We start from the raw sequence: 24,668 nt of genomic DNA, 5'->3' as shown, positions 1-24,668 counted from the left end.
TGAAGGAAGCTGTGAGCGTACCGAGGTTCTCCTTCCGCTGTCTCTATGTGCAGAGAGCAGGCTGATATCGCTGGGAGGGTAAGCTTTTGTTTCTTTTACGCACGAAAAATAATATTTTACCGACATATACATGTGTTCTTTCGGAGATGTAGAAGCTATTCGCCCGCAGGGGTGTTTGTATAAAGGTATAAAAACGTGGTTTAATAGGCTGATGTGGCTCCGGTAGAGGAGTCGCTGGTCGCAGCCTGTGAATGTGCTCCTTTGTGTCCTCCATTGCTCTGGTGACAGATCAACGCTTAGTTAGCGGAGGAGAAGAGAGGCAGCCGGCTAACCGATTGAGAGTTTAAACCCCCTGACAAACGGATAATTAACGTTGTTCAACTCTTATATTACAGCGGTATTCATATTGCCTTGAGAGGCTATAAACTGTGCGTAGCTGTATTTAGTGTTTAGCCTCCAGCATCTTATGTGCGTATGTGCCGTTCATAGCGCGGCTGCTCGCACTAACGCTAACATAGCTTGTCAAGTTTAATTATATTTAGGGGTTCAGAAGCTTTCGATTGAATTACACACGTTCGTATTGTTCTAGAACATGTATACAACTGAAAATGGCCGGTGGTAATACAAGAATAACGTCCCTAACAGCAGCTAGGCTATTTCCAACTGTGCACTAGGCAGAGCTTATAGGTCGTTGATTGCTTGATATCGTCACCCTGTTAAAATAATCGCCTGACTCATTTTTCCAGGAAACTCAAGTTTAGCAGGAAACACAAAAAAACTTCACCAAAAGTGTAATATATGACATTTATTGATAATTTCACTCAAAAAAGGATGTAACAAAGGATGGCTATTGGCATAGTAATAACACTGTGTGTAAATTATGTAACTTAAGAGAAATAAATGACTTAGGCATTTTTTTGAACATGCCTTTGTGACTTAAGCAAGATATGGTAACACTTTATTTTGAAGGTGTCTACATAAGAGTCACACAAGCCTGTCAGAGACATGACATGACGAGTATCATGAGCATTAATGTTACTTCAGAGTGTCATTAATGTTCATGACACATCCCATGTCATGTTTATGACACATTCAAAATAAAGTGTTACCATATCTTGCTTAAGTCACAAAGGCATGAGTCAAAGACAAGGCAAAGTCACACACTTGACATAGGCCATTATCTTTAAAGGGGTAAAATCACATGATCTGATCAACTGTAGGCGATTTTACCATAGGTGGACGGCGTCATGAGGAGATGATTTTGGCAAAAAAAAAAATGACTTAGGCGATTATTTTAACAGTTTGACGATATGCTGATTGAAAGGAACAGCTAACTAATTGGTCTTTAGTTAGATAATATAGTTTTGAACTATTGATTCGGAAAAAAAAAAAAGATTCTTTCATGGGCTCTAAAAATCATGTGCATTCTCACTTTTTTTCCTACTCTTTTTGAGTAACTTAATCAAACTGATGACACAGTGTGTCATAGATGAGAAGCATTCAGGCATATCAAAAATGGGATCAACTTCAGAAAAAAGTTATTTACTAATCTACTTGCCCTGAGCAATCCTATTGTTCAGCTCTTTGTCTCTTTATTTTATAGTCCAACTAATAATTTAGTAAGTGGTTGATTGAAGTGATGGTTAGTTGCAGCCCAGAACTGGTTACTCTTTGTTCCTATCACATCAACATACTATATTTGTGGTTTTTATAGCAGTATGACTTGATCCTCACAAAATCCCATAGTTCATTAAATTAACTGAACTGTTTTTCCCTGACAGAAAATGTCGTGCGGGCTGTGGAAAGAGACCCTGGCTCTGGCAGAGGACTACCTGTCCCTGTGCTGCACAAGCCCACGGCCAGCCCCTCCACCTCCCAGCGAGTCAGCTGCTGCCATGAGGCTACTGGCCCAGGACATGGAGAAGCAGCACCAGGCTCGCTTCCACTCCCTCGCTCAGACCTTCCTGAGACAGTGTGGGCCGGACCCCTGCTCCAGCCTCAGGAAGGTGATGGAGGAGCTGGTGGGAGACGGACACTTGAACTGGGGGAGGGTTGTTTCCCTTTTCACCTTTACTGGGGTGCTGGCCAGACAGCTGCTGGAGCAGAAGGGCACGAAGCCGGGGCTGGACCTCGGGCAGGAATTGGGAAGGGAGCCTGGATACTGCAGGGGACTGGCAGAGACCATAGCTGATTACCTGGGAGAGGAGAAGAAAGAGTGGCTGCTGGAGAATGACGGCTGGGTAGGTCATAACAACATGTTTGCTCCTGAACTGATTGATTCTTACAGGTGATACTGCAAAGCTGAGACAACACAACCATTCTAGATAAGAGAGGTATTTTGATTGTACCTAGTGCTGTATGCCAATTTCAAACAGAACTGTAAAAAAAAAATTCAGTAAGAATTAAAAGTGAAAGTGGTACTGTTAGACTTCTGGCGTTGGAAACCACCTAGTTTGATAGGATCATGCTCACTTCCTGCGTGGGTTTATATCCAGATCTGTGTGTAAACGTGGCTTAAAAACCGTCCAGGGCTTAGTTTAGATACTGCCTTTTTTACTTTACTGTTTTCCGATGAGACGAGCGCTCAACGTCTCATGTGGCTGCTGTGATTATATGAATTGAAGAGTAGCAATAGGCCAAATTGAGGAATAAAGTGTACAGCAAGACAACCCTCGGCAGTGTGAATCCAGGGCCATGATCAAACCGTGTGCTTTAGATGATCAGTGTTTTGTAATGGTTAAACAAAAGCTGTATTGTCACGCGGTATTGGATTGTATACTTGTTTAGCCACTGAAAATCAAAAGGACAAAGGTCATTTTAAAGCTGCTTGTTGTGGCTTATTTAACTGGAAAAACTTAAAGGGATAGTTCTGATGGAGTCTGCATAGACTGAGGTCCCAGAAGCCTCAACGAACTGAACACAACTTCAGTTGAATGTCTGCTTTTGTGAATGGGCTCGCCCTGGCCCCCTCCCAAACACCCACGTAAACACACACACAGACACACACACACACAACTACCCCTCCTTTCTTCAGCTGGCAGCTGGTTTCAACAGACACGTAACCAGCTCAGCCAGATGGACTTTGTAGCAACAGTCAAAGCTTTTCTGTTAAGTTTGTCTTTGGTCATATTGAAAGTTGGCTTGGTACGACTAGAAAAACAAGCAGCTGCAAAGCAGCAAAACACCTGGAGCTGAGAGCAGGTGCACTTACTGGTCGACTGTGCGGCTTCAGTCTGAAAACCCCATCAAGAAATGTACAGCTGCTGAAGGGGCTCAACAGCATCTCCCTTAGTTTTTATTGTCTTACTTATAGAGCAGAAGATGCTAGAATTAGTTCATCATTTGTATTACAAAGATTCAAGATGTTTATAGTTACTCCAGTTTAAAAGTACAAACATGTCAAATGCTTTTGCCCGGATGCTCCATCAGAGAAAGCAGTAAACACTAAATATAAATAAGACAAATACAAATACAATAGAATGACAAAATATTAGTTACTTGGGAAGTACAAAATCTTAAGAAAAATAATATAACATATTAAAAAATCAGCAATAAAGTAGACATATATATATATTTATTGCACATGGGCTTGTCGAAATTTAATAATATCTGTAAAATCTCTAGAAAACACATTTTATTGTAACTTCAAGTTGACACATTTAAAATATTTTTCTCACTTTGAAGAACTGCTGTGCTGTCAGAATATTTAAAAAGTTGCCGATATCAGCAGCTACCTCTGAGTGCAAATAGGTTTCTGTGTTTGTGGAGAAACACGGGGCTGTTGGGGCCTGTGACATATTTTCCAAAATATATTGTGTAATTGCCACCAACTGTCAGCTAAGCCATTGCTAGTTGCAAGTCCTTTTGGCAGCTAAAACTTTCTTTTTGTTTTGTAAAAACCTACAGCATATGCAGAAATTCTCTCTGGATAGTAAACAAAAAGTGTCTAACCATTTCCTGTTTGTTTTGGTCTTTGCAGGAGGGCTTCTGTAAATTCTCCCTCAGTGCCAGAGAGGTGAATCACGACTCGTCCATGAAGACAGCGCTGATGGCTGCTGCTGGTGTCGGCCTCGCCGGACTCACCTTCCTCCTGGTGCGCTAGGAAGCCTCCTACATCCTTAACACATCCATCCATGTTCTCATTTCATTTGGCACAATTAAGTAGACATTTGAATTCTAACATCAGTGCTGCAAAACAGGCTTAATCTGTAGTGAATTCAGGGCTGTAATCTCAAGTCATCAACTGAATGTTTACACACACACACACACACACACACACACACACACACAATAATACTTACATTTTGTCACTTGCTCCTTAAGATTGTAAAAATGATCTCAATGCCTTCAGAAATTTTGGAGTAAGTGGCACCAGCTTGCATATCTTAAACAGTTTAATTACTAAAGCACAGGATTCTGCACAGAATCATCTTGCGCTCAAAAGTTTTGTATTTTCAACTGTGCAGCTAAAAGACTTAATTACAATTTTTTCTCACTGCTTTTGATTTAGAAATTTGTCGGCTGCCTTTTTATTCATGTGTTTACCTGAGTTGTGTATTTGGTATAGAGCCATTCTAGTGTACAATGTATAAATTAATATATTATATTTATATGAAATGAAACTGTAAGCAGTGGCCCTTTTTTCTAACTGACCCACAGCTAATTCAGTTGTTTCATTGTTTTCAAGTCTGTCCTGCATTCATGTGAAATGTCTGATCTACATGAGTCAACAGAGCTGAATTCAGCACTCACGACAACACAACGGTGCTATATGTTGCGAAATGTTCAACAAACCAGGGACCAATCTGACTTCAAACATATTGCTATTGGAACAAAACGTTGCTATGGCATTTCCCCTCCACAGATATCTTAAACATTATATTTTTACATTGTTTTTGGTCTATTTATTTGTCACTCTTTTTTATAATAAAAAAGAAGCAAACATGGACTTTGTGATTCTTATATCCTATATTCTTCTATGTTTTTCCTTCATTTTTTGACACGTTATGAAGAGTAAATGATCTGCCCTCCTTTCATATGCAGACATATTTTCATAAATAAGATATGTTCTGTTGTCTGCCTCGGTGCTCCTCTGACCATCACAGAGCTTGAGTTACACAACAGGGACTGCATGCACAAAACATTCTAAGACTAAAATTAGCTGGATGTTATATTATGAACCTTTTGAATTATTTTTAAATAAAACTGCACAGAACTTACTTTTTCTCTACAGGCCACACCCTTGACTACATTATAAACGTGAGCTATTATTTCAGTTTTGCCTCTGTTTATAAGTATGATAATTGAATACAAGTTAAAAAGTAAATGTACACATACACTGGAAAGCCAGTATATGTTTTTCCATACTTATTACTGTAGCTTCAGAATATTGCAGTTTTAACTCCACTAAATTTATTTCACAGCCTACTTTGAAGATTTTCCCCAAAAATATATGATCCGCTTAACATGACTGTTATGAATTCTGCTTTTCAAAATACAAATGTAAGTGCTGCTTGCAAATAATACATCATTAATAGTAAGACATTATTATCATAATCTGAGAGGGGCCATTTTGCCGGAACTATGATATTTAACATATTTGCAGCTTTTAAGAGTTATAGATATGTTAGATTAGAGAACCACAGACCCCACTTTGTGAATTATTATTTACGTATATAAAACGACCTCCATCAGTTGGTTACGTTTACAACTGACTTGTACAAGAATCAAAAAATTGACTGTAAATTATTAATAAAGAAAACAAAAAACATACCTGTTTTTTACGTACCTGTAATTTAACTGTTAGGATATCTTTGTATGTCCCATGGATACAGTTCAGAGCATAGCAACATTAAGATAACAAAAAAAAAGCTTTTTCTAGCACATTATAACAATAACAACATTGAAAAAGTTGCAGTTTATGGACTTTGGCTTACAGAACCTTACCCTACTATAATCCCAGTGTTAAAAAGGGCTTTAAAATAAATTAAAAAAATGAGATAAACAATATATATTTAACTAAGAGATTGCTAATATACTAATAGAAGTCACAAACGTGTCTAATGTAAATGAGGGGTGTGTGTGTGCGTGCATGCCATCATACTGCAGTGAGGTTATTGTGCCTGCATCTCTCTGACTTCTCATACACAAACAGCACATGTTGGTCTTTCATTCAGTGCAGCACTGAAACTGATCATTTCCAACACAATATACACACTCCCTGAATACACACTCACATATTGTCTCCACTACGATCACAACACACAGTATAGTTCACATTGTTTGTGAAAAAAGGGAACCACAACATCTTGTGATGTGGCAAAGTGTTTCCTGTTGATAGTTTTTACTCTTGCAGTGAAACCTCCGCAGAGCGTCGCAAACAGCAGACAAATCTCCTGTTATTACTGTATTATCTGTTTATTTTATGGATTATATGGTGCAGAGATTATATGGACTGCAGTCCTCTGTAAGTGATTTAAAACCCAATCCAGAGGGCTTAAAGAGCCAAAGTTTAGAGCCACAACATACAGTATTGTGCTTTTATTGTTTTATTCCATAAGCTGATTAATATGTCTGGCTATATTGTTATTTTTTTTCTATTGACAAAGCTAATGACAAGACTAAAGCAACAGTGAAATTACCCTATTAACAAGTATTGTCTGATAAAGTTTATTTCCCTGTGCCTTCCATTGATGTTCGTTATTATGATAAATGGGAATTGTAGTTTATTTTGAGGCGGTTCTGCTGTCACAAATACTCACTAGAGCACTATATTTGTAGCCAAAAATAGTCCCCCTAAACCTACAAAGCCCAGCCGTTTCAGGAAACCTTACAAAAGAAGAAGAAATTATATATGTATATACCATATGACCCATTTTTAAAGATTTATGCTTTCAGTAGGAACCGATAGGCTTAGGACTACAGACAGGCTGGGGGATGACTATAAGAGTAATGAGGCACATGTTAAACTCTGTGACCTCGAAGCTGACCAACAAAACAACAGACAGACAGCCGGTCCACATAACAGAGCTCAGTGTTCTCAAACAGGACAGTGGATATGTGATAAAATGTAGCCTGGCAGACATTATCACTGAAAATAACAACAACTAGATAATGTGATTGCATAATAGTACACTTATTTAAGTTTACTAAAGTACAAGTTTGAAAATGACATTTTACTTCAGAGGTAATATTATACTTTTCACACCACTTTTATTTGACACTTTGCTAGTTTCTACATAGGTACAAATTTAAAAACCTACAACTGATTCCAAAAAAAGCTGGGATGCTGTGAAAAACACAAATAAAATCATAAAGCTTTAAATTCAGAATTAATGTATCAGTTTACAAAAAAGCTAATTCAAGTTCAGGCATCAATATCTTGTCTTTTCACTGTATTTAATGTAGGTCAAAGCATTTGCAAATCATTGCATTTGGTTTTTTATGTTATTCAGTGTCCCAACCTTTTTTGGAATAGGGGCTGTATAATAACAATATTCAGCTAGGACTGCAAGCAGTACTGAACGGGCCCTCGCAGTCCATGCATGTCGGGGCATGCTGCCGTCGGGGTATGTGCGTTACAGGGGCCAGTCTATACCACCCCTATGAATTTCATTGCCTTAAGTGTTATGGTGTGGCCACGGTGGCAGATATGAAATTGGACTGCCACCACAGCGCCACCTAGGGGCCAATCAATAAAACCTTAAAGGGTTATCCTCAGGAGGGCATTGACAATAATTGTACCAAGTTTTGTATAATAATGCACAAACTATCCCTTTAATCCTCATACAGTGTCTGAAGGAGGACTCTTAACTGATATGTATAAGTTAGAAGAGGCAGGTAGCAATGGTGGAAAGTAACTATGTACATTTACTCAAGTACTGGACTTAAAGTACAATTTTGAGGTACTTTTATGTACATTTTATGTAACTTTCTACTTCTACTCTACTACATTTTGAGGCATATATTGTACTTTTTGCTCCTCTACATTAAGTTGACAGCTTCAGTTACTTTTCAGATCAAGATGTAAAATGAAAAACATGATACATTTAAAATTATTACCCATTTTTATAAATTGAACCACTTAGAAGTTTATTAGGTAGTTTAAATGAGCGGAGTGGAGTCATTTCACAGTGTGGTATTAGTACTTTTACTGAAGTAAAGGATCTGAATACTTCTTCCACCACTGTCCTTTTTACGTCTTTACTTTATTTTTTTTAAAACTTTTTTTAAAACTTTTTTTTAAAAACTTTAAAAACTTTTTTTTAAAAACTTTTTTATTTTTTTTACTTTTTAAAACTTTTTTAAAACTTAAATTTTTTTTTTATTATAATTTTTTTAATTATTTTTTTCTGCACTTTTCTCCAACGCAGAAAAGTTTTAAAAAAGTTTTTAAAGAAAAGTTTTAAAAAAGTTTAAAAAAAATAAAGTTAAAAAAAAAGTATAAAAAAAAAGTAAAAAATAAAGTAAAGAAGTAAAAAGGACAGTGGTGGAATAAGTATTCAGATCCTTTACTTCAGTAAAAGTACTAATACCACACTGTGAAATGACTCCACTCCGCTCATTTAAACTACCTAATACAATTTTAAGTGGTTTAATTTATAAAAATGGGTAATCATTTTAAATGTATCATGTTTTTCATTTTAAATCTTGACCTGAAAAGTAACTGAAGCTGTCAACTAAATGTAGAGGAGCAAAAAGTACAATATATGCCTCAAAATGTAGTGGAGTAGAAGTATGAAGTTACATAAAATGTACAAAAAAGTACCTCAAAATTGTACTTTAAGTCCAGTACTTGAGTAAATGTACAAAGTTACTTTCCACCATTGCTACCTGCCTCTTCTAACTTATACATATCAGTTAAGAGTCCTCCTTCAGACACTGTATGAGGATTAAAGGGATAGTTTGTGCATTATTATACAAAACTTGGTACAATTATTGTCAATGCCCTCCTGAGGATAACCCTTTAAGGTTTTATTGATCGGCCCCTAGGTGGCACTGTGGTGGCAGTCTAATTTCATAATTGGTACCGTGGCCACACTATAACACTTAAGGCAATGAAATTCATAGGGGTGGTATAGACTGGCCCCTGTAACGCACACTATTTACCTTACTATTTATCTTACTGACACAATATGTAACAGTTAAAACAGGAAGTCATTTCATCCCACAGTGATTACTCAGATATGACAGATTTTATCACAGAGGGACTGAACTGGTCGGTACTGCTGCATGGAAACGCTGAGATCCATTTTTTAAGACCGAGCAAATATGTTTTCTCTTTTGAATTAATGACTTAAGAACAGCTGAAAAGACAAGAAATTTCCAGAATACTCATTCCAAGATCCTGTTTTTTAACATGTTGAACAGATGAAAAAATGTCTTAGGGACATTACTGCAACATTACATTCTATTGCACAATATAAACATGTATTTGTTTGTTTTTATGTTTTTAGCCCTATAAAGAACGACAGAGAGTAGCCAGTTCAGCCTCTTGTGGCTTTAAAAACAAACAAAAATGATCATGACAAGAAAAAATGGAACCTGAAAAAACGTTTACTTTTTTTATTTCACCTGTTTGTAAGTTATAAGACCCAGTAAGAACACAATTTAGACTTAGAATATGTTTCACCAGAATTTCAGACAAGTGAGCAGGGAAAAAGTTCAAGAGAGCTGTCTGATCTCCTCTGAGGTGGACCATCATATCTGTCTGTCTGACACACAGCCAGCACTAATAACCACCCAGGTAGAAATTTTACTTGACTTGATTTAGCTTCTTAACCAGAATAACTGTGAAATAACCAGTATGAAACATTGTTGCTTTTTCAGTGATAGTTTATTGCAGAGAAATAATATGTTTGTTGGAATTGATTACAAATGAGATAACCGTTTACAGTTTGAAATCAAATATATGTTCCAGGTCAAATTAAAATTATGTTTTTCATTTTTGACTAATTTAATCTTTGTCTTAACTGCTAAGAAATCAAATAGTAACAGAGATGGCAGTACTTAGCTCTTAGCATCCAGGTAAGAGTCCAGGTTATATTTAAAAAGGTAGTGCATACATGGCAGCTATGAATATAAAATGCATCTGATATGTTTGAAAAGTTTGTGTTCATTATGTATTTCAGAGTATAACATGCATTGATAGTTGAATGGGCTGGTCGCCCATACAGCGAATGCTTTGAAATAACTGAAAGACTTTCCAATCAGATAAGACACTGGCCACCCAAAAGTTAAAGAATAATCCGACCTTTTGTGAAATGTGCTTATTTTGCTTTATTGCAGAGAGTTAGTTGAGAAGACCATTACCACTCTCACGTCTGTATGGAAAATATAAGGCTACAACCAGCAGCTGTTTAGCTTAGCTTAGCATAAAGACTGGACACAGGGGGAAACAGCTAGCCTGGCTCTGTCCGAACATAAGAAAACCTGCCTACCAGAACCTCTAAAGCTCGCTAATTGACATGTTACTCTTCATCTTGTTTGATCTGTACAAAAACCAGAAGTGTAAAAATGACCATTTGCCATTTTACAGAGGGGTTGTGAGCCAGACTATTTCTTGGCCTGGACCAAGACTCCAGGAAGAAACTGGTCCAGACCAAGAAATAGTCTGGCACACAACCCCTCTGTAAAATGGCAAATTGCCGTTTTCACGTGCTGGTTTTTGTACGGATTAAACAAGATAAAACATGTTTATCAGTGAGCTTTAGAAGTGCTGGTAGGCAGATTGTCTTGACAGGACAGAGCCAGGCTAGCTGTGTCCCCCTGTTTTCAGGCCTAATGCTTAGCTAAGCTAACCAGCTGCTGATGGTAGCTTCATATTCATTGTACAAACCTATGAGTGGTTTCGATGTTCTCATGTGGCTAACTCTTGGCAAGAAGGCCAAAAAGCTTATTTCAAAATAAGTCAAATTATTTATTTAAAGGGACAGTTCACCCCAAAATCAAAAACACATATTACCATTCTTACTTGTGGTGGTATTTATCAGTCTACATTGTGTTGGTGTCTCTGCAGAGTGTTGGAGATATCACCAGTGTGAATGTCTGCTTTCTCTCGAATATAATGTATGTATAATGTACTCATTTTCGATTTATTTGGTTCTATAAAGCAAATTCAACATAGCAAAAGCTTAGTTTGTTTAGCCACTTATGCTGGGAAACTAGCTGAATTTGCTTCATGGAACCAAATTTTTTTAAGCTTTGAGCACAACAAGCAGAGTGCCATTTAGCCCATTATATTCCGGAGAAGGTGATATCTCTTCAGTCAGCAACTCCCATAAACATAAATTGATTAGAAGTGCTACAGATAAGATAAAAAAAAGTGTGGTATTTTAAGTATTTTGGATTTTAGGGTGAACTGTCCCTTTAAATTAGTTCCCAATCAACAACAGAGAAATGGTAAATATATGAAAGCGTTACATTGTTATAATTTTCCATTCCTGAGTAAATGCAGCTGTAGATACATTGTATTTATGCGTAAATGCCAGGCAGACATCATGAGTGCAGTTCCTCAGGATCCAGTCAGGTGAAAAGCTTCTAGACTTGCATCGTGTACACACTGTGAATTTGAATGTGTACAGTCATAAACAGAAGTGCAGATCAGTTCCTGGCTCCTCAGAGTGGCTCTCATCATCTTGTCGTCCTTGTCTGTATTCACAGTGAAGATTAATGGTCTTCTCTTCTCACAGCTGATGGTGAGACTTTAAGGTTTTGATTTTGGTCCACAATTGCATTTAAAAAAAAAAAAAGTTTTTTGTGTCATATTGTAATGTTTGAATTCATTTTTGTATTCAGATATGCAGCTGTGAGAGAATGTAGTCATTGTTCTTGCAGTGTGAATACAGCTGTTTTAATCTCCATCTTCTTATTTTCCTTGTGCTTTCCTCACAGACTTCAGGATCTGGTCAGATGAGACACAAAACATGTTTGAAATGTTATAAAGCACTGTTTACTTTTCACATATGTTCACTTATTTCTAGCCATGCTAGTAGTGTTGTTCTGGGGATAGCAATGTTTGTCAGTCCAGTTCAAGCTGATATACCTTAACAAGTGATGGATGAATTTCCCTGAAATTAAAAGTTCTTGATGAATTGTGATCACATCACTTTGATCTCATCTAGCATTTTGAATTTGTCCAGTACTTGGTTTACAGCTAAATGAGTCTCAGCTGGGCTTTGTGACTGATGCTAATTAGTAAATGTTAGCATGCTAACACTGTGAACTAGGATGGTGCTAACTGTAAATGCTGAGTTAACATTCAAACAGCAAGTGTGGAAATCACAGCACAGAATCTGAACTAACATGCTGTCTAAAGCAGTACCGACCGCCATGAACCTAATTATTATTTTTTTTAAAGTATAATTGAAATAAAATAATTGACCGGCCCTTTAAAATTGTTTAAGTAATTTTTAATTAATAAATACATTTAATAATTATTATTTTTTAAAAACTGTTTTATGCTCTAAAAGTCAGTCATGTACAGTTTATGTAAGTCTTTTTACATGTGTTCAGCTATTATTTTGTACCTTGTAAAAACCCTGTAAAACATGGTTATTCATTAAATGGTTGAAATCCAGCCTTTGTAACTTTTTTTTATGACATTTGATTTAATTTTAGAACATTAAATGTAATTTTTATGTAATAGGTTTCAGGACATAGCGGAGTAGTTGTCACATCTGAAAGCCCCTCACTTTGGTGTTAGTTTCAATTTATATTGGGACTATGTACCGGTTTGCTGTAAATTTCAGATGCTTTGTGTGTTCATTGTTTTAAACTTCGTGTGATGGTGCTGCTGGGCGATCCGTCTTGTAGCTCACTTTCCATCTCTCAATTTCTTGTCTCACAAGTTACAGGCCATATGAATTGTCTATATAACGTATTAAGTCATGTTATTTCTTGTTTCTGTCATAGATCTGGTAGTGCCACATGCTTTGAATGAGAGCAAGAGGATGTCTCTGTAGTTTGGAGTTGCGTCTGGATTTGGAGTTGCGCACCACCAGTGCCCTTTAGTTACTGTTTAGGTTGCTCTGTCTGTGTGTCAGGATACTGTCCTGCTTCTCATTTGCATTTGGGTCCTTACTGCATTCTGTCAGTGTGTTTGTGTTTTAAACTTAATTTGTCCTGTTCTATTGCTACATATAGAGCATGGCTGTGGCTCAGTCAACAGTGAAGTGTGTTCTCATTAGGAATAAAAGTGCATTGTTGTTGTGTAAAACGTTCTAAAACTGGTGTAAAATATTGTGGGCCAACCAAATTAATACAACCGTGAATGTTGACCAGCATTTAATAGATGTGATTATATAGATTATATAGATAAATGTGACTGACTTCCCGCGTCCCTGACTGAGGTAATAAATCAAGTCAGCATGGGGCCATTTTCTCATAGACTTCTATACAATCAAACTCCATTTTACAACCTGTGATGTCGCCCCCCTTCTGGCCATTAGAAAGAATGCAGGTTTAAGGCACTTCTGCATTGACTTTACTTTTCAGACCCAGAGGTTGCAGCTCTGTTGTAATAATCTGCGGCTCATAGCTCACAGTTACTTTGGTTACTTGGCTATTGATAGTCACTGTAAACAGCCTGGCATGTGAGTATGCTGGCATTCGTATTTGGCTGAAAGCACCCCTGTGCCTCAGTACAGCCTCACAGAGCGGCTAGCAAGGCTTCAGACTCTTGTATATCTTAGATTATAAAATGAAATTTATTTTAATTTAATTTAATTTTGATGTAAACTCTATTCTCTCTATTGACCAAAGAGACGTGATCCTGGTATTCCCCCTGGATTTTTCTGATGAACAACAGGCCATTTGGTTTCCAGAGAATTCAGTTGCAAAATAGAGTAACTCTGTAATACTGAAACAGAAACTAAATGACATATTGCCCTTAAGTATGTATGTAGGTGTGGTGCCCAAAACCACAACAACTTACAATACTGTGAAGAATGCTGATCGGTGTACCATGTCTCATGGAAAGTACTGGCTGAGTCACTTGACTGACTTGGTTTTAAATACCAAAAGATTTTTTTTTACATGTAAAAAACAATATTATTACTTGAGATATGACTATTATGACTTTAACCCTTAGTTATGATTTGAACAGTTACATTTACATTTACACAGAGCAAATGGTATTGTAGAAGACTTAAATATAAACAGTCTAACCTTTTCAGGATCAGGAAACCCTCCTTCTTTACTCCTTTCGAAGACCATCTCACCATCCACGGACACCTCAAAGCTACCTGTGGAGGTGGAACATGAAACAGAGAATAAAAACACATCCACATCAACTAATTTTAGGCAGTGTAACCAGTAAAGGTGTATCTGAGAGACTGGGCAAACTGGCACAGCAGAACACTGTTATCTGTCAACAACCCAGTCTCCAGAATAAATATTGCAATAGTGCATTTGTGCAAACCATAGAAACATGAGCCACTGTAGCCTGTTCTCATTTCCTAGTCTGTAGGGATCCCAGTACACCCAGTGCACTGGGATGCACTGGGCCTCTGTTTAAAACGTGTGGTTAATGTTTTGAATTAAAACTACTTGGTTATATTTAGGCAACAAAACTACATAGTTAAGGTTAGGAAAAATATCAGGGTTTGGGCTACAAAACAAAACAAACAATACTTCCAGCCGAAGCACCAACGCCCACACTGGAGCTCAGACTGCAGGTCAAAGACAGCAGCAAAGCCGAATCTGGGTCTGTTCACGGCTGGCTGGAGTCTGAGCTACAGAAGGGTCTGGAGAACTGAATGATTTTGTTGGAATCTGAGCCCATGGTACTGTGGCCAGCGTTAAGAATAACTAGAAATAACCAATTTTGTGACCTCATGATGGTCTGGTTCGTTATTTAGTAGAGGCATCAATATTAAATTGAGACTGTGTAATAACCAGTTAAATTTCATTGTTGTTGCTATAACATAATGCAGTTGACTTTCAACTTCCCAGGAAAACTGTCTTGTGTCCTTTTAACTCGCCTAACCACTATACCTCCTTGCCTCATATAAACGCTCTCAAAGCTTCCAAAAACATTTCATATCAATTCATATCTGTGGTTTGCAGAAATGACAATTTATTTTTTTACTACAGGTAGGGTATATTTTCATGGTAGTATATTTTTGCCATAGGCTATATCAGGGATGGGCAAAAACACAAACAAAACACAAAAAAACTTCACCAAAAGTGTAACATATGACATTTATTGATAATTTCACTCAAAAAGGATGTAACAAAGGATGGCTATTGGCATAGTAATAACACTGTGTGTAAATTATGTAACTTAAGAGAAATAAATGACTTAGGCATTTTTTTTGAACATGCCTTTGTGACTTAAGCAATATATGGTAACACTTTATTTTGAAGGTGTCTACATAAGAGTCACACAAGCCTGTCAGAAACATGACATGACACTTATCATGAGCATTAATGTTACTTCAAAGTGTCATTAATGTTCATGACACATCCCATGTCATGTTTATGACACGCTCATGTCACTCTTATGTAGACACCTTAGAGTAAAGTGTTACCAATATTAGTGTCAACAATAAAATACTGATAAACTAAACTGGTAACTAAACAATCTCCCTCTAGCTCTTCTTTTGCTGGGTTCTTATCTGATGCCTATGAATGTGGCAAATTGTCAAAGAAGCGATGACCTTAAAGAGGTAAAATCACATGATCTGATCAACTGAGAGGATGTAGGCGATTTTACCATGGGTGACTGGCGTCATGAGATGATTTGGGCAAAAAGCAACAACAATTTTGACAAAAAATTACTGAAGGCGATTATTTCACAGAATTGGAATCTAAAAAAAAACTTTTATTTTAATTGTTTTAATGTGGCTCCACAGAGAAATGTAGAGAGAAGCAGCAGCTCACCTGGTTTCCCGATGTCGCTGGTGACAGTCACCTCAGGAGCCTCTGCATTGAGGAAGGACTTCAGGCGGCTGAAACGCCCCCCGAACCCTCATCCTGAACTGCAAAGCAAAACAAAGGGAAACCAAACCACATGAAAAAACCTTACAGACATAGAAACTCCCATTCCCATAAAGGCTTTTAACATGCGTCAAAATAAGCAGAATTTTGACTTTGTTTCGAAACACATAAAAGTACTTCTGCTTTTCTAGCCAACATAAATTACAACATAGCTACCAAAATCTGCCCAAATATACTTCTATTTTTCTGAAACGTAAGGTTGGTAGAACTTGAAACTCTAAACACAATGCATAGGGTATAATGTATTTCCTTCCGCCAGTTGTAGCAGGACTACACCCTCATTAGCTTATAAAAATGAATCTAACTTCCTACTTGAATGAGTATATTACAGTCTGATCTAACTTCAAAATGTATCAGCACAATAGAGTTAAAACTTACCAGTGATCAACGTGGACCTTAACCATGTTTCTGATGTTTGTTTGTTTTGTCGGCTGTGAGCCTGTAGCAGAGCTGTAAACCTTCTGTCTAAGGATGAGCTGAATAAAATGCAGCGTCATGATTGTTGGACTGTTTTAAAGTAAAACCACACCCAGTGGGAGGGTAAACCAGTCTGTGAGCTTTGCATCATACCTAGCTACCAGTATTATCGACAATAAGAACAGGATGTTTTTCTCCCTCATACAGCATGTACTTTGAAAAGCTATTTACTTACTGATGCTATTGCAATGGAGTCTTTGTGTGCAAAATAGTTTAATCAATGGGCATATGAAGCCTCAGCAGTCACAGTTAGTCAAATAAACTTTTTTTGTGTGTGCAAAATTTATAATTTGTGTTTCTTTTTAGCAGGGTAAGAAGGGTTTTTAAGAGGGATTTTTAAGCTACAGAAGTAAGGATTGTATTTATTGTTTCTTCAAATTATTATTTTATTATAGCTGCTGTAAATGCAAAGCTGTGAAGAAGTGACTGTACCAATGCCTAAGTCCAGCCAAAGAGATAAGCAGAGGCGTGTCCTCCACCACTATCTCACAGGTGAGCAGTGTATCAGTTTGGTCAGAGGCAGCTGAACTGAAGTTTTTGTGTGGATTCAAATACCAGCAGGCAGCTGCTGTCCCACTCTGTTCAAACACCAGGCTCATTGTCTCCTTCTGCAGGCATAGGTTCAAGAATCTACCAGCCACTTATGTGCAGGACTTCACTGCTCTACTGATGGGTCATATGTGAGGGGCAACATTTTGATTGTGCGACCACCTCGTGTTTGCAATTATATAAAACATGGGTTGCTACACACACCTCAGTGCAGACATGTTCCAAGATTTCTTGCTAGGGTCAGAAAATAACCATGATTCTTGGTTAAACAGATAATCGTTTTGTATCCAAAATATTCAGAATATTGCCCAATGCTAAAATTTAATTGGATTTAAATGTTAATATTGGTCATGCACTGAAACACAGACAGTCTTTAAAACTTGAGCAATGTTGCCAAAGCTTTTTAACATTTTATTTGTTTAAAATGATGTCCAGTACAAAATGTATACAGTAATACCCTTAAGTCTGTCAGTTCCCCTGAATAAAATATTTTAATCGGTTCAGCTCATGCCAGATAACAGTATCTATAAGATACACTAGATTGTAATTTGCTCATACAATAGTTGATGACAAAAGATATAGCAATAGTACCTTTGTAACAATAAAAACTATCAGCAATATTTTGGTGGACACACTTTCAATACAATAAAATTACATACATTGTTCTGTAAAAGTTGCATTGCAATCTGCCCCATATTTTACAAGATTTTCAAATTCATGTATATCTGTTCATTAACTAGGAGACAAAAGGTTGTGATACAAGTCTTTATACATTTATAAAAATGATCTGGTGACAAACTGCAGTGTTGCTGCACTGACTGAATCTCAGCAGGCTGTCCACTCTAAAGCTGCTGTAACAGATGTACAATGCACTTAGATTTGTTCTATTTTTTTGTTATAACAAGGCAACTTCTCAAACATTATAATAAATAATAAACCCTCTGCAATGTTACTGTACCTGTCGATATATTTTCAGTTCATATATATATATATATTCATAAACTTGTACAAAATATGTTTAAAACTTCTTTTCATCATTTATGTACTAAAAAAACCCAAAAGGTTAAGATGGTTGAATTGTGTTTGACACAGCGTTTTGGCGGGATCGACAAAAACAAGACACAGTCTGCATGCGCTGGTTTCCACTGAAACACAGGTGTGATTCTTCCAGTTGATTGGGGGTGCTCCCTGCTCCTTGGCTTTGACTAAAATCCATCATAACGGCGTCGCCTCGTGATCGTTCACTCACTCTGTCTCACTTTAAACTGTTCACAGCATCAGCCTCATGGACTGGCGGGACTCTTTGACTCCACTCCCGGGGTTGGGAGGGTCTTCTTGTGGGAACGTCACTTTATCTGGTGTGTAATCATTCCGCTTTAGATCTGGAAGAAGGAAAACTTGTAAATCACCCACATGCTGATGATTTTAAGCACATTTTATGTAATTTAGTGTTTGGAATTAGTTAACTGATCAGCAGCTGTTCATATCTCTCACCTGGAAGTTTAAGTTTCCGGCAGCAGGAGTTGCAGTGGTGTTTGCTCGGAAGTTCCTTATGGCATCATCCCCCAGGTTGGCTGGTCCAAATATCATATCATAGGATCTGGCAAAAGTCACAAAGTGGTCTTTTAGTGCAAAATTACCAGAAAAAGCAGCTGGGAATGTTGACAATTTGTTCAATGTTGTGAGGCTGCCACTAACCATTTTGATGATCATTTTCTTAATTAAATGATTGGTCTACAGCATAAAAAGTAAAAAAAGTTTTAAAAAATGTCTGTCACAATTTCTTTTGACTGTGTAACAACCAATTTAGTTCATGATCCAGAAGACAAAAAAAAGTGAGAAGCTGGATCATGGGCATGTGTGATTAATTATCATTTATAGTTTCAGCTTTACAATACTGAGCTACATAGAGCTCACTTACCCCTTCTCACCACTCTTAATAACTGATGGATCTGTCAGAATCTCCCCGACCCCTACAGAGACACACAGCAAACGCACAAGCTTCAATACCATGATATGAACTCTGGGAAGTGCACAGGGAGTCAATGTAGAAATGTCATTCATTCAGACACATATGTCACATGCAGGAAACATAGGAACTACATCTCCCATCTACATCACTAATAAATTAATGTTTAATTCAATTAAAAAAAACATTTTAAAAGGAAAATGTGTGTTTTGATGTTTTTACCCTGCAGGTCGAGCACCAGCAGCTCTCCGCGGGTGTACTCGTAGGTCCAGTGGCTGAAGGCCAGCATGGTTTCCTCCAGGAGGTTGGTGGGGACGATCTCATCTCCGTTGTTGTTGTTGAACTTTCTGAACTCCCCAGTGATGCACTCTTCTATAGCAAACCACTGTCCGGCAGAGTGACAGTAGAGCAGAAACACCTCCAGAAACCTGAACACACAGAGAACTCAAGTTTCAGGGTGATGGACCACAGGAAAGGACACTTTACAGAACAGGTGCTCCCCAAGATACTCTCCTTTGTTAATATGATTTGAGGCTTTAACAGTGAAGAAAGAATTATCTATCTAAAGTGACTCCACCCATCATGCCTTTAAAATTCTGATTAATTCATTATTCATTTGAAAACAAACCTTGATAGACAATGTCTTAGGTTTACAAATGTCTTTATCCTTTAAAGGAATAGTTTGACATTGTGTGAAATATGATAGTTTGCTTTCTTGCTGATTAAATGAGAAGATTAAAACCACCTGCATGTCTATCTGTACAACAGACTACAACAGGCTGTCAGCTAGCCAGTGGCATTTATAGAACAATGGGAACACAGTTGGAGGCAGGTTTATCAGGTTTGGTGCAGGAAGAGTTTGGGTAGATGTGGAAATACCCTGTTGGTCCAGATACATGATACAGACAGGCAAATATTGATGTGGCTTTGTCAAACCACAACGAGCTAAGCAAAATGTATGAAAATAGAGTATAGGATTTCAGTGTGTGTTCTGGCCACCCCTCCTGTTCGTATGATTACCTCGGTGAATAAGGAATCGTCTTCGGCCTGACTTGATTGAAGGCAAAAGTCAGCTTCTGAGCAGCTCGCTGTTGTTGAATTTCCTGGATACAAATACAGCTTTTTAAAAGACAACAAAAACAAAAGTACTGGCATGCTCTACTCAAAGCTCTTCAGAGTCTAATGGGTGCAGAGATAAAAATCATACAACTGTCAAATTAAGTCATCATCCTTCACAAGAATATATACAAAACTTTAATGCATGGTAGCAGATGACACAGACACATGAAGACACTGCTGCTGCACAATGCGGAGGTAAAGCTGGTGGTCTGTCCTTTACTGACCAACACACTGGAAGCTCTGAGACACTAAGGCAACGTTCACACTGCAGGCCTTGATGCTCAATTCGGATTTTTTTGTTTGGCTGTTCACATTATTTTTTAAATGTGGCCTATATCAGACTCCAGTGTGAACTGAGAGAGAGAGAGAGAGAGAGAGAGAGAGAGAGAGAGAGAGAGGAGAGAGAGAGAGAGAGAGAGAGAGAGAGAGAGAGAGAGAGAGAGAGAGAGAGAGAGAAGAGAGAGAGAGAGAGAGAGAGAGAGAGAGAGAGAGAGAGAGAGAGAGAGAGAGAGAGAGAGAGAGAGAGAGAGAGAGAGAGAGAGAGAGAGAGAGAGAGAGAGAGCTGGTGATATGCAGCAGGAGACGAGCAGAGAAAGGTGCAGTGCAAGGTGCAGGTGCAAGTCACGGTTATAAGGTAATAAAGTATGCAGCTTCTCAAGAGTGTATTGCTTTCTATTGTTAAAAGTGAAGCGGGTTAACCCTGAAGCGAGGAACCTCAACTTTGGCCCTGGAGGAAAACACATCTCCCCTGTGCTCTCTGACTACTGTCGGGGAGCTCCAGAGTGCCGTAAAAGTCGGATGAAATGCGTTGTAAAACATCAGATATGTATCCAATTTAGGACCACATATGAAAGTGGCCTGGATGCGAATTGAAAAAAAAAAAATCAGATTTGTGCTGTTCTGATGGTCATAAAAAAAAATCTGATCCGAGTCACATATGAGCATTTGGGGCACATTTGCCTGCAGTCTGAATGTCTAACAGACTCCCTAAAAGTTGGTTTCACACTTTGTGGTTTGTTTAGGTGTCTATTGGGTTATATGGAGATTGTGGGCGAGTGAAGCTTGAATGAACTCTTGGTGGTCGCTGCAACGGACACATGTTACTTGTAGGATACTTGTGTCATTTCAGCTCCAGTTTTGTTTTCAACTCTGGCAATAACTTCCGCCTGCAGTAATACATCTTTATAGTTAAAAGTGAAGAACCCTCCCCAACACCCTCCCCAACACGTGTAAAATCACAGTCAGTGCTCCCTACCCTGAGACAAAGGTGCAGCACAGTGTCTTCCTTGTAGATGCTCTGCCAGGTTTGGACCACCTCAGGAAGGAAGGATTTGACTATATACAGATGTCCTGGTTTCAGGATGTCGTACTCTGACCAAGTGCAGAGCACCTTGAGGGCCCGTCTGAGTCCTCCGCCCATCTCCTCCTTGCTGAGAAACTCTATTTTGGCACAGAGGCCCCGCTGGGCCCAGGAAGACATGCTGTTGTTGATAGTGTTGGGGGAGCTCTCCTCCAGACGGTACACAGTCACCGGCTCCCCTGAGGGAACACAGAGCAGCAGGTGACTTACACACACCGACAAACACGTCAGTTGGACGATTCTTGGATCAAATTTGCTGGGTTTTTTTTGTTTTTGTTTTTTTATTTACTTCTTATTCGCTTTTTCTTAGTAACATACACATAAGTGCCAGTGGGCACAAGAAACATGCAACATAACATAAACATAAACAACATAACGAGGGGAGGATTGTGCATTAAGTAAATCAGCAGAGTCAACATAAGCACATCATACATAAAAATATAAGGATGCTGCTTGAAAATAGCGAAGTAATTAAAAATAAAATCTTAATAGAGGGTTTGATCTTATCTTTGCGATCTATATGAAATCAGGTCTTACAGTTAACACATAGCTGAGCCATTTTGACCAGTTCTCTTCAAAAATATCAGTTTGGTTTCTTAGTTTAAATGTAATTCTCTCTCCATAACATATAAATTGTAAATTACATCAATCTAATCATTTATTGTTGGTTTGTCTTTCTTAAGCCATTTCCTGGTCAGAGCCTTTTTACACCCCACTAACACTCTCAAAAGGTATTTGTCCCGCTTAGCATATTCAAGTCCGTCCAGATCACATAAGTACATGACTTCGAAGTTTAGAAACATTTTCTTTTTAAAAACAGTCTCCAGGACCCCAAGAATCTCTCTCCAAAATGGAGCCACAGAGGGACAGCCCCAGATGCTGTGGTTTTTTTTAATGTCATACCACTTTGTTCATGACTTCTGTCTCAGAAAACCCCCAAACTTCAACACCTAAAACTCTACTGCTTTACAGATTTCGTCCACAGGGATGCATAAAGACTTAACACCAACTCACAGCAACATAACATTGATAAACAATCACTTAGTAAAGGGCTTCTGGCTGACATGTTGGCATACACACAACAGCAACACGTGATGTTAATGCTAATGACCTCTAATATTTAATTGATGGTGCATTATCAGTGACCTTTAATCACTTTTCTTTGATTATCTTTCGGGCATTTTAGAGTTTAGAGTCCAGCAGAGTGAGATGGGAAATGTCATAGTGAGGTAGATAACAAAGCAGTTACAAGGTACACTGACAGTTTTATTTTCTTCCAGTTAACATGCCAAGTTCAGTTTTTGTCTTTTTGGAAGTGTTGTGTTTCAACATGCCAGTGGTTTCAACAACTCTACTGCACAAACTACAGTGACTGCACTCTGCTTGTTAAAGCTAGCTGGTGAGTTTGAGCAAAAGCTAATTACACAACACTGTCGACATGTGTTCATGTTGCAAGCCTGCAGATGATCTTGCTGCATCCGCCCTGAGCAGCACCCTTTTTGACTTTTTGACCTCTGAATCAGTTTTTTTATCTGCAGCATACACTATTTATTATTTTTATTTTTTTCACCAGATGACAACTGACTAGTCTTGCTTTGCATTAAGAAAAAAAATCCAAGCCTTCTTTAACATTTTTCCCGTAATTTCATTCTTTATTTTGTAAAAAAGAAACAATCTCTACCTCCTCCTCTTTCCTGTCCTATGGAGGTTTAATGGAAGTGTTCAATTAAAACATAAAATATTATAATTGTTTGTGTGGTGTTAGGTCAAGCACATTGTGTGTGTCTATACTTGGGACTGCAGATCAGATGACATTTTATGACAAATTAATGCAAAAAACTTGGTAATTTCAAAGGGTTCACCCTTTTTCTTGCCACTGTACATATACAGCACCACAGCATGATGAAATGCCTAGTAAGTATTTACACTTCAAGACATTCACAATTTCAAAACAAAATGTTGACAACTAAATGTTTAAAACCAGCAGTTAGGGAGGTGTAACTGGACTGTGAAGCTAAAGTGATCACATAAAAAAAACCACACACACACAAAGACAGCACATGTACTTTGCTTAACAGTCACACCCAATCTAATGATAAGTAAACTGCTGAGGGTGTGGCAGTGTAGAAAGCACATCTCGTATCTGCCTCCTAACTTCCTAATTTTAAGATCCGTCTGCAGTGTTTTCACCTGATCTGACTCGTCTGGGAATGCACCGTGATACAGACTTACCTCTAGGGGGCACAGGGGTGAAGGGGATACTCTGGGAGAGCCTCATCAAGTTGTTGCGCTCTACAGCTGCAGGAGGAAAAGTACACGCACACATAAATACACAAACAGGTCAGGACAACTGCAGGAGAGTGTGTATGATGTTTGACTCAGTGAAAAACTGATCATTTTCATCCACACACACAGCACTCCTGCTATTTCAACATAACTAAAAATATACAATCAATAATTTTGAAAACTAAAACAATACACGAAATCATGCTGATACATTTATTCTCCAAGTCTCACCTGAGTACTGGTAGCTTTCCATGGGCTTGAAAGGTGAGCCAATAGCTGTAGAGAAACAGAAGAGATCTGTTAAGCTTTTACAGAACAAGTTTTTAATGGTATGCCAAGTATGCCAGTAGTAAAAAAAATCTTAATCCAACAAAAACACCCTGAGCTGTTCCAGCATCCACCAGTAGATGTCTCAGTATGACTTCACAACAAAAGCACCAATTTGATGAAACACAGTTTTACTTCCTGCATGTAATCTCTGTTGCTTTTCAAATTAAACATCAGTTTATTAGTCCTTCTGTCAAGAAATACTACAGAATATAGAGTGGGGCTGCAGCTAGTGAATTATTTTCTTGCTAATTTGATTAAGTGCCTAGATCAGTAAAGGTCAAGAAATAGTGAAAAAAAATGGCACAATTTCTCAGAGCACAAGATAATGTCTTCAAATGTTTTGTTTTGCACAGCCAACAATCCCAAAGTCAAAGATATAAAAGCTGGAGTGCAGAACTTTTGTCTCCCACTCCTGGCAGTGGGAGTAATTACACAAACTGTCAATGAAGAGTTTTTTATTTTTATTTTTTATCCATAGCAACTTTATCTTGGACGTGTTTTAGGATTCTCCAGCATAGCTTCCACCCTACTCTTAGCTGCTGCTCTATCGCTATGGTCTGTCCCCACTTCCTGCCGCTA

General features: G+C 38.0%; 2 protein-coding genes and 1 long non-coding RNA gene across 3 annotated transcripts in view; 1 reads left to right on the top strand and 2 right to left on the bottom strand.

Annotated features, from left to right (window-relative positions):
• bcl2l10 (BCL2 like 10) lies at positions 1–4,948 on the top strand. Its single transcript, XM_059345734.1, has 3 exons — positions 1–78; positions 1,782–2,240; positions 3,980–4,948. The coding sequence occupies exons 1-3, from the start codon at positions 46–48 to the stop codon at positions 4,100–4,102; spliced, it is 615 nt and encodes a 204-aa protein (XP_059201717.1). The 5' UTR covers positions 1–45; the 3' UTR covers positions 4,103–4,948.
• Positions 4,949–9,813: 4,865 nt separating this feature from the next.
• Positions 9,814–16,534, bottom strand: LOC131993919 (uncharacterized). Its single transcript, XR_009396364.1, has 4 exons — positions 16,378–16,534; positions 15,883–15,980; positions 14,167–14,243; positions 9,814–11,902 (listed from the first exon to the last, which is right to left on the bottom strand). It is a non-coding gene; the product is annotated as an uncharacterized LOC131993919 (long non-coding RNA).
• Positions 16,535–17,397: 863 nt separating this feature from the next.
• trpm7 (transient receptor potential cation channel, subfamily M, member 7) overlaps positions 17,398–24,668 on the bottom strand; it is a 46,418-nt gene continuing 39,147 nt past the window's right edge. Inside the window, 9 exon segments of the mRNA XM_059349530.1 lie at positions 17,398–18,407; positions 18,520–18,564; positions 18,567–18,625; positions 18,947–18,998; positions 19,217–19,422; positions 20,015–20,097; positions 21,369–21,652; positions 23,706–23,771; positions 23,991–24,035. Coding sequence (XP_059205513.1) covers positions 18,295–18,407; positions 18,520–18,564; positions 18,567–18,625; positions 18,947–18,998; positions 19,217–19,422; positions 20,015–20,097; positions 21,369–21,652; positions 23,706–23,771; positions 23,991–24,035 — 953 coding nt within the window. The 3' untranslated portion in view covers positions 17,398–18,294.

The sequence above is a fragment of the Centropristis striata genome, chromosome 2 (assembly GCF_030273125.1).
Source record: "Centropristis striata isolate RG_2023a ecotype Rhode Island chromosome 2, C.striata_1.0, whole genome shotgun sequence".
NCBI classification, from domain to species: domain Eukaryota; kingdom Metazoa; phylum Chordata; class Actinopteri; order Perciformes; family Serranidae; genus Centropristis; species Centropristis striata.
This window is presented reverse-complemented; position numbering and strand designations above follow the sequence as displayed.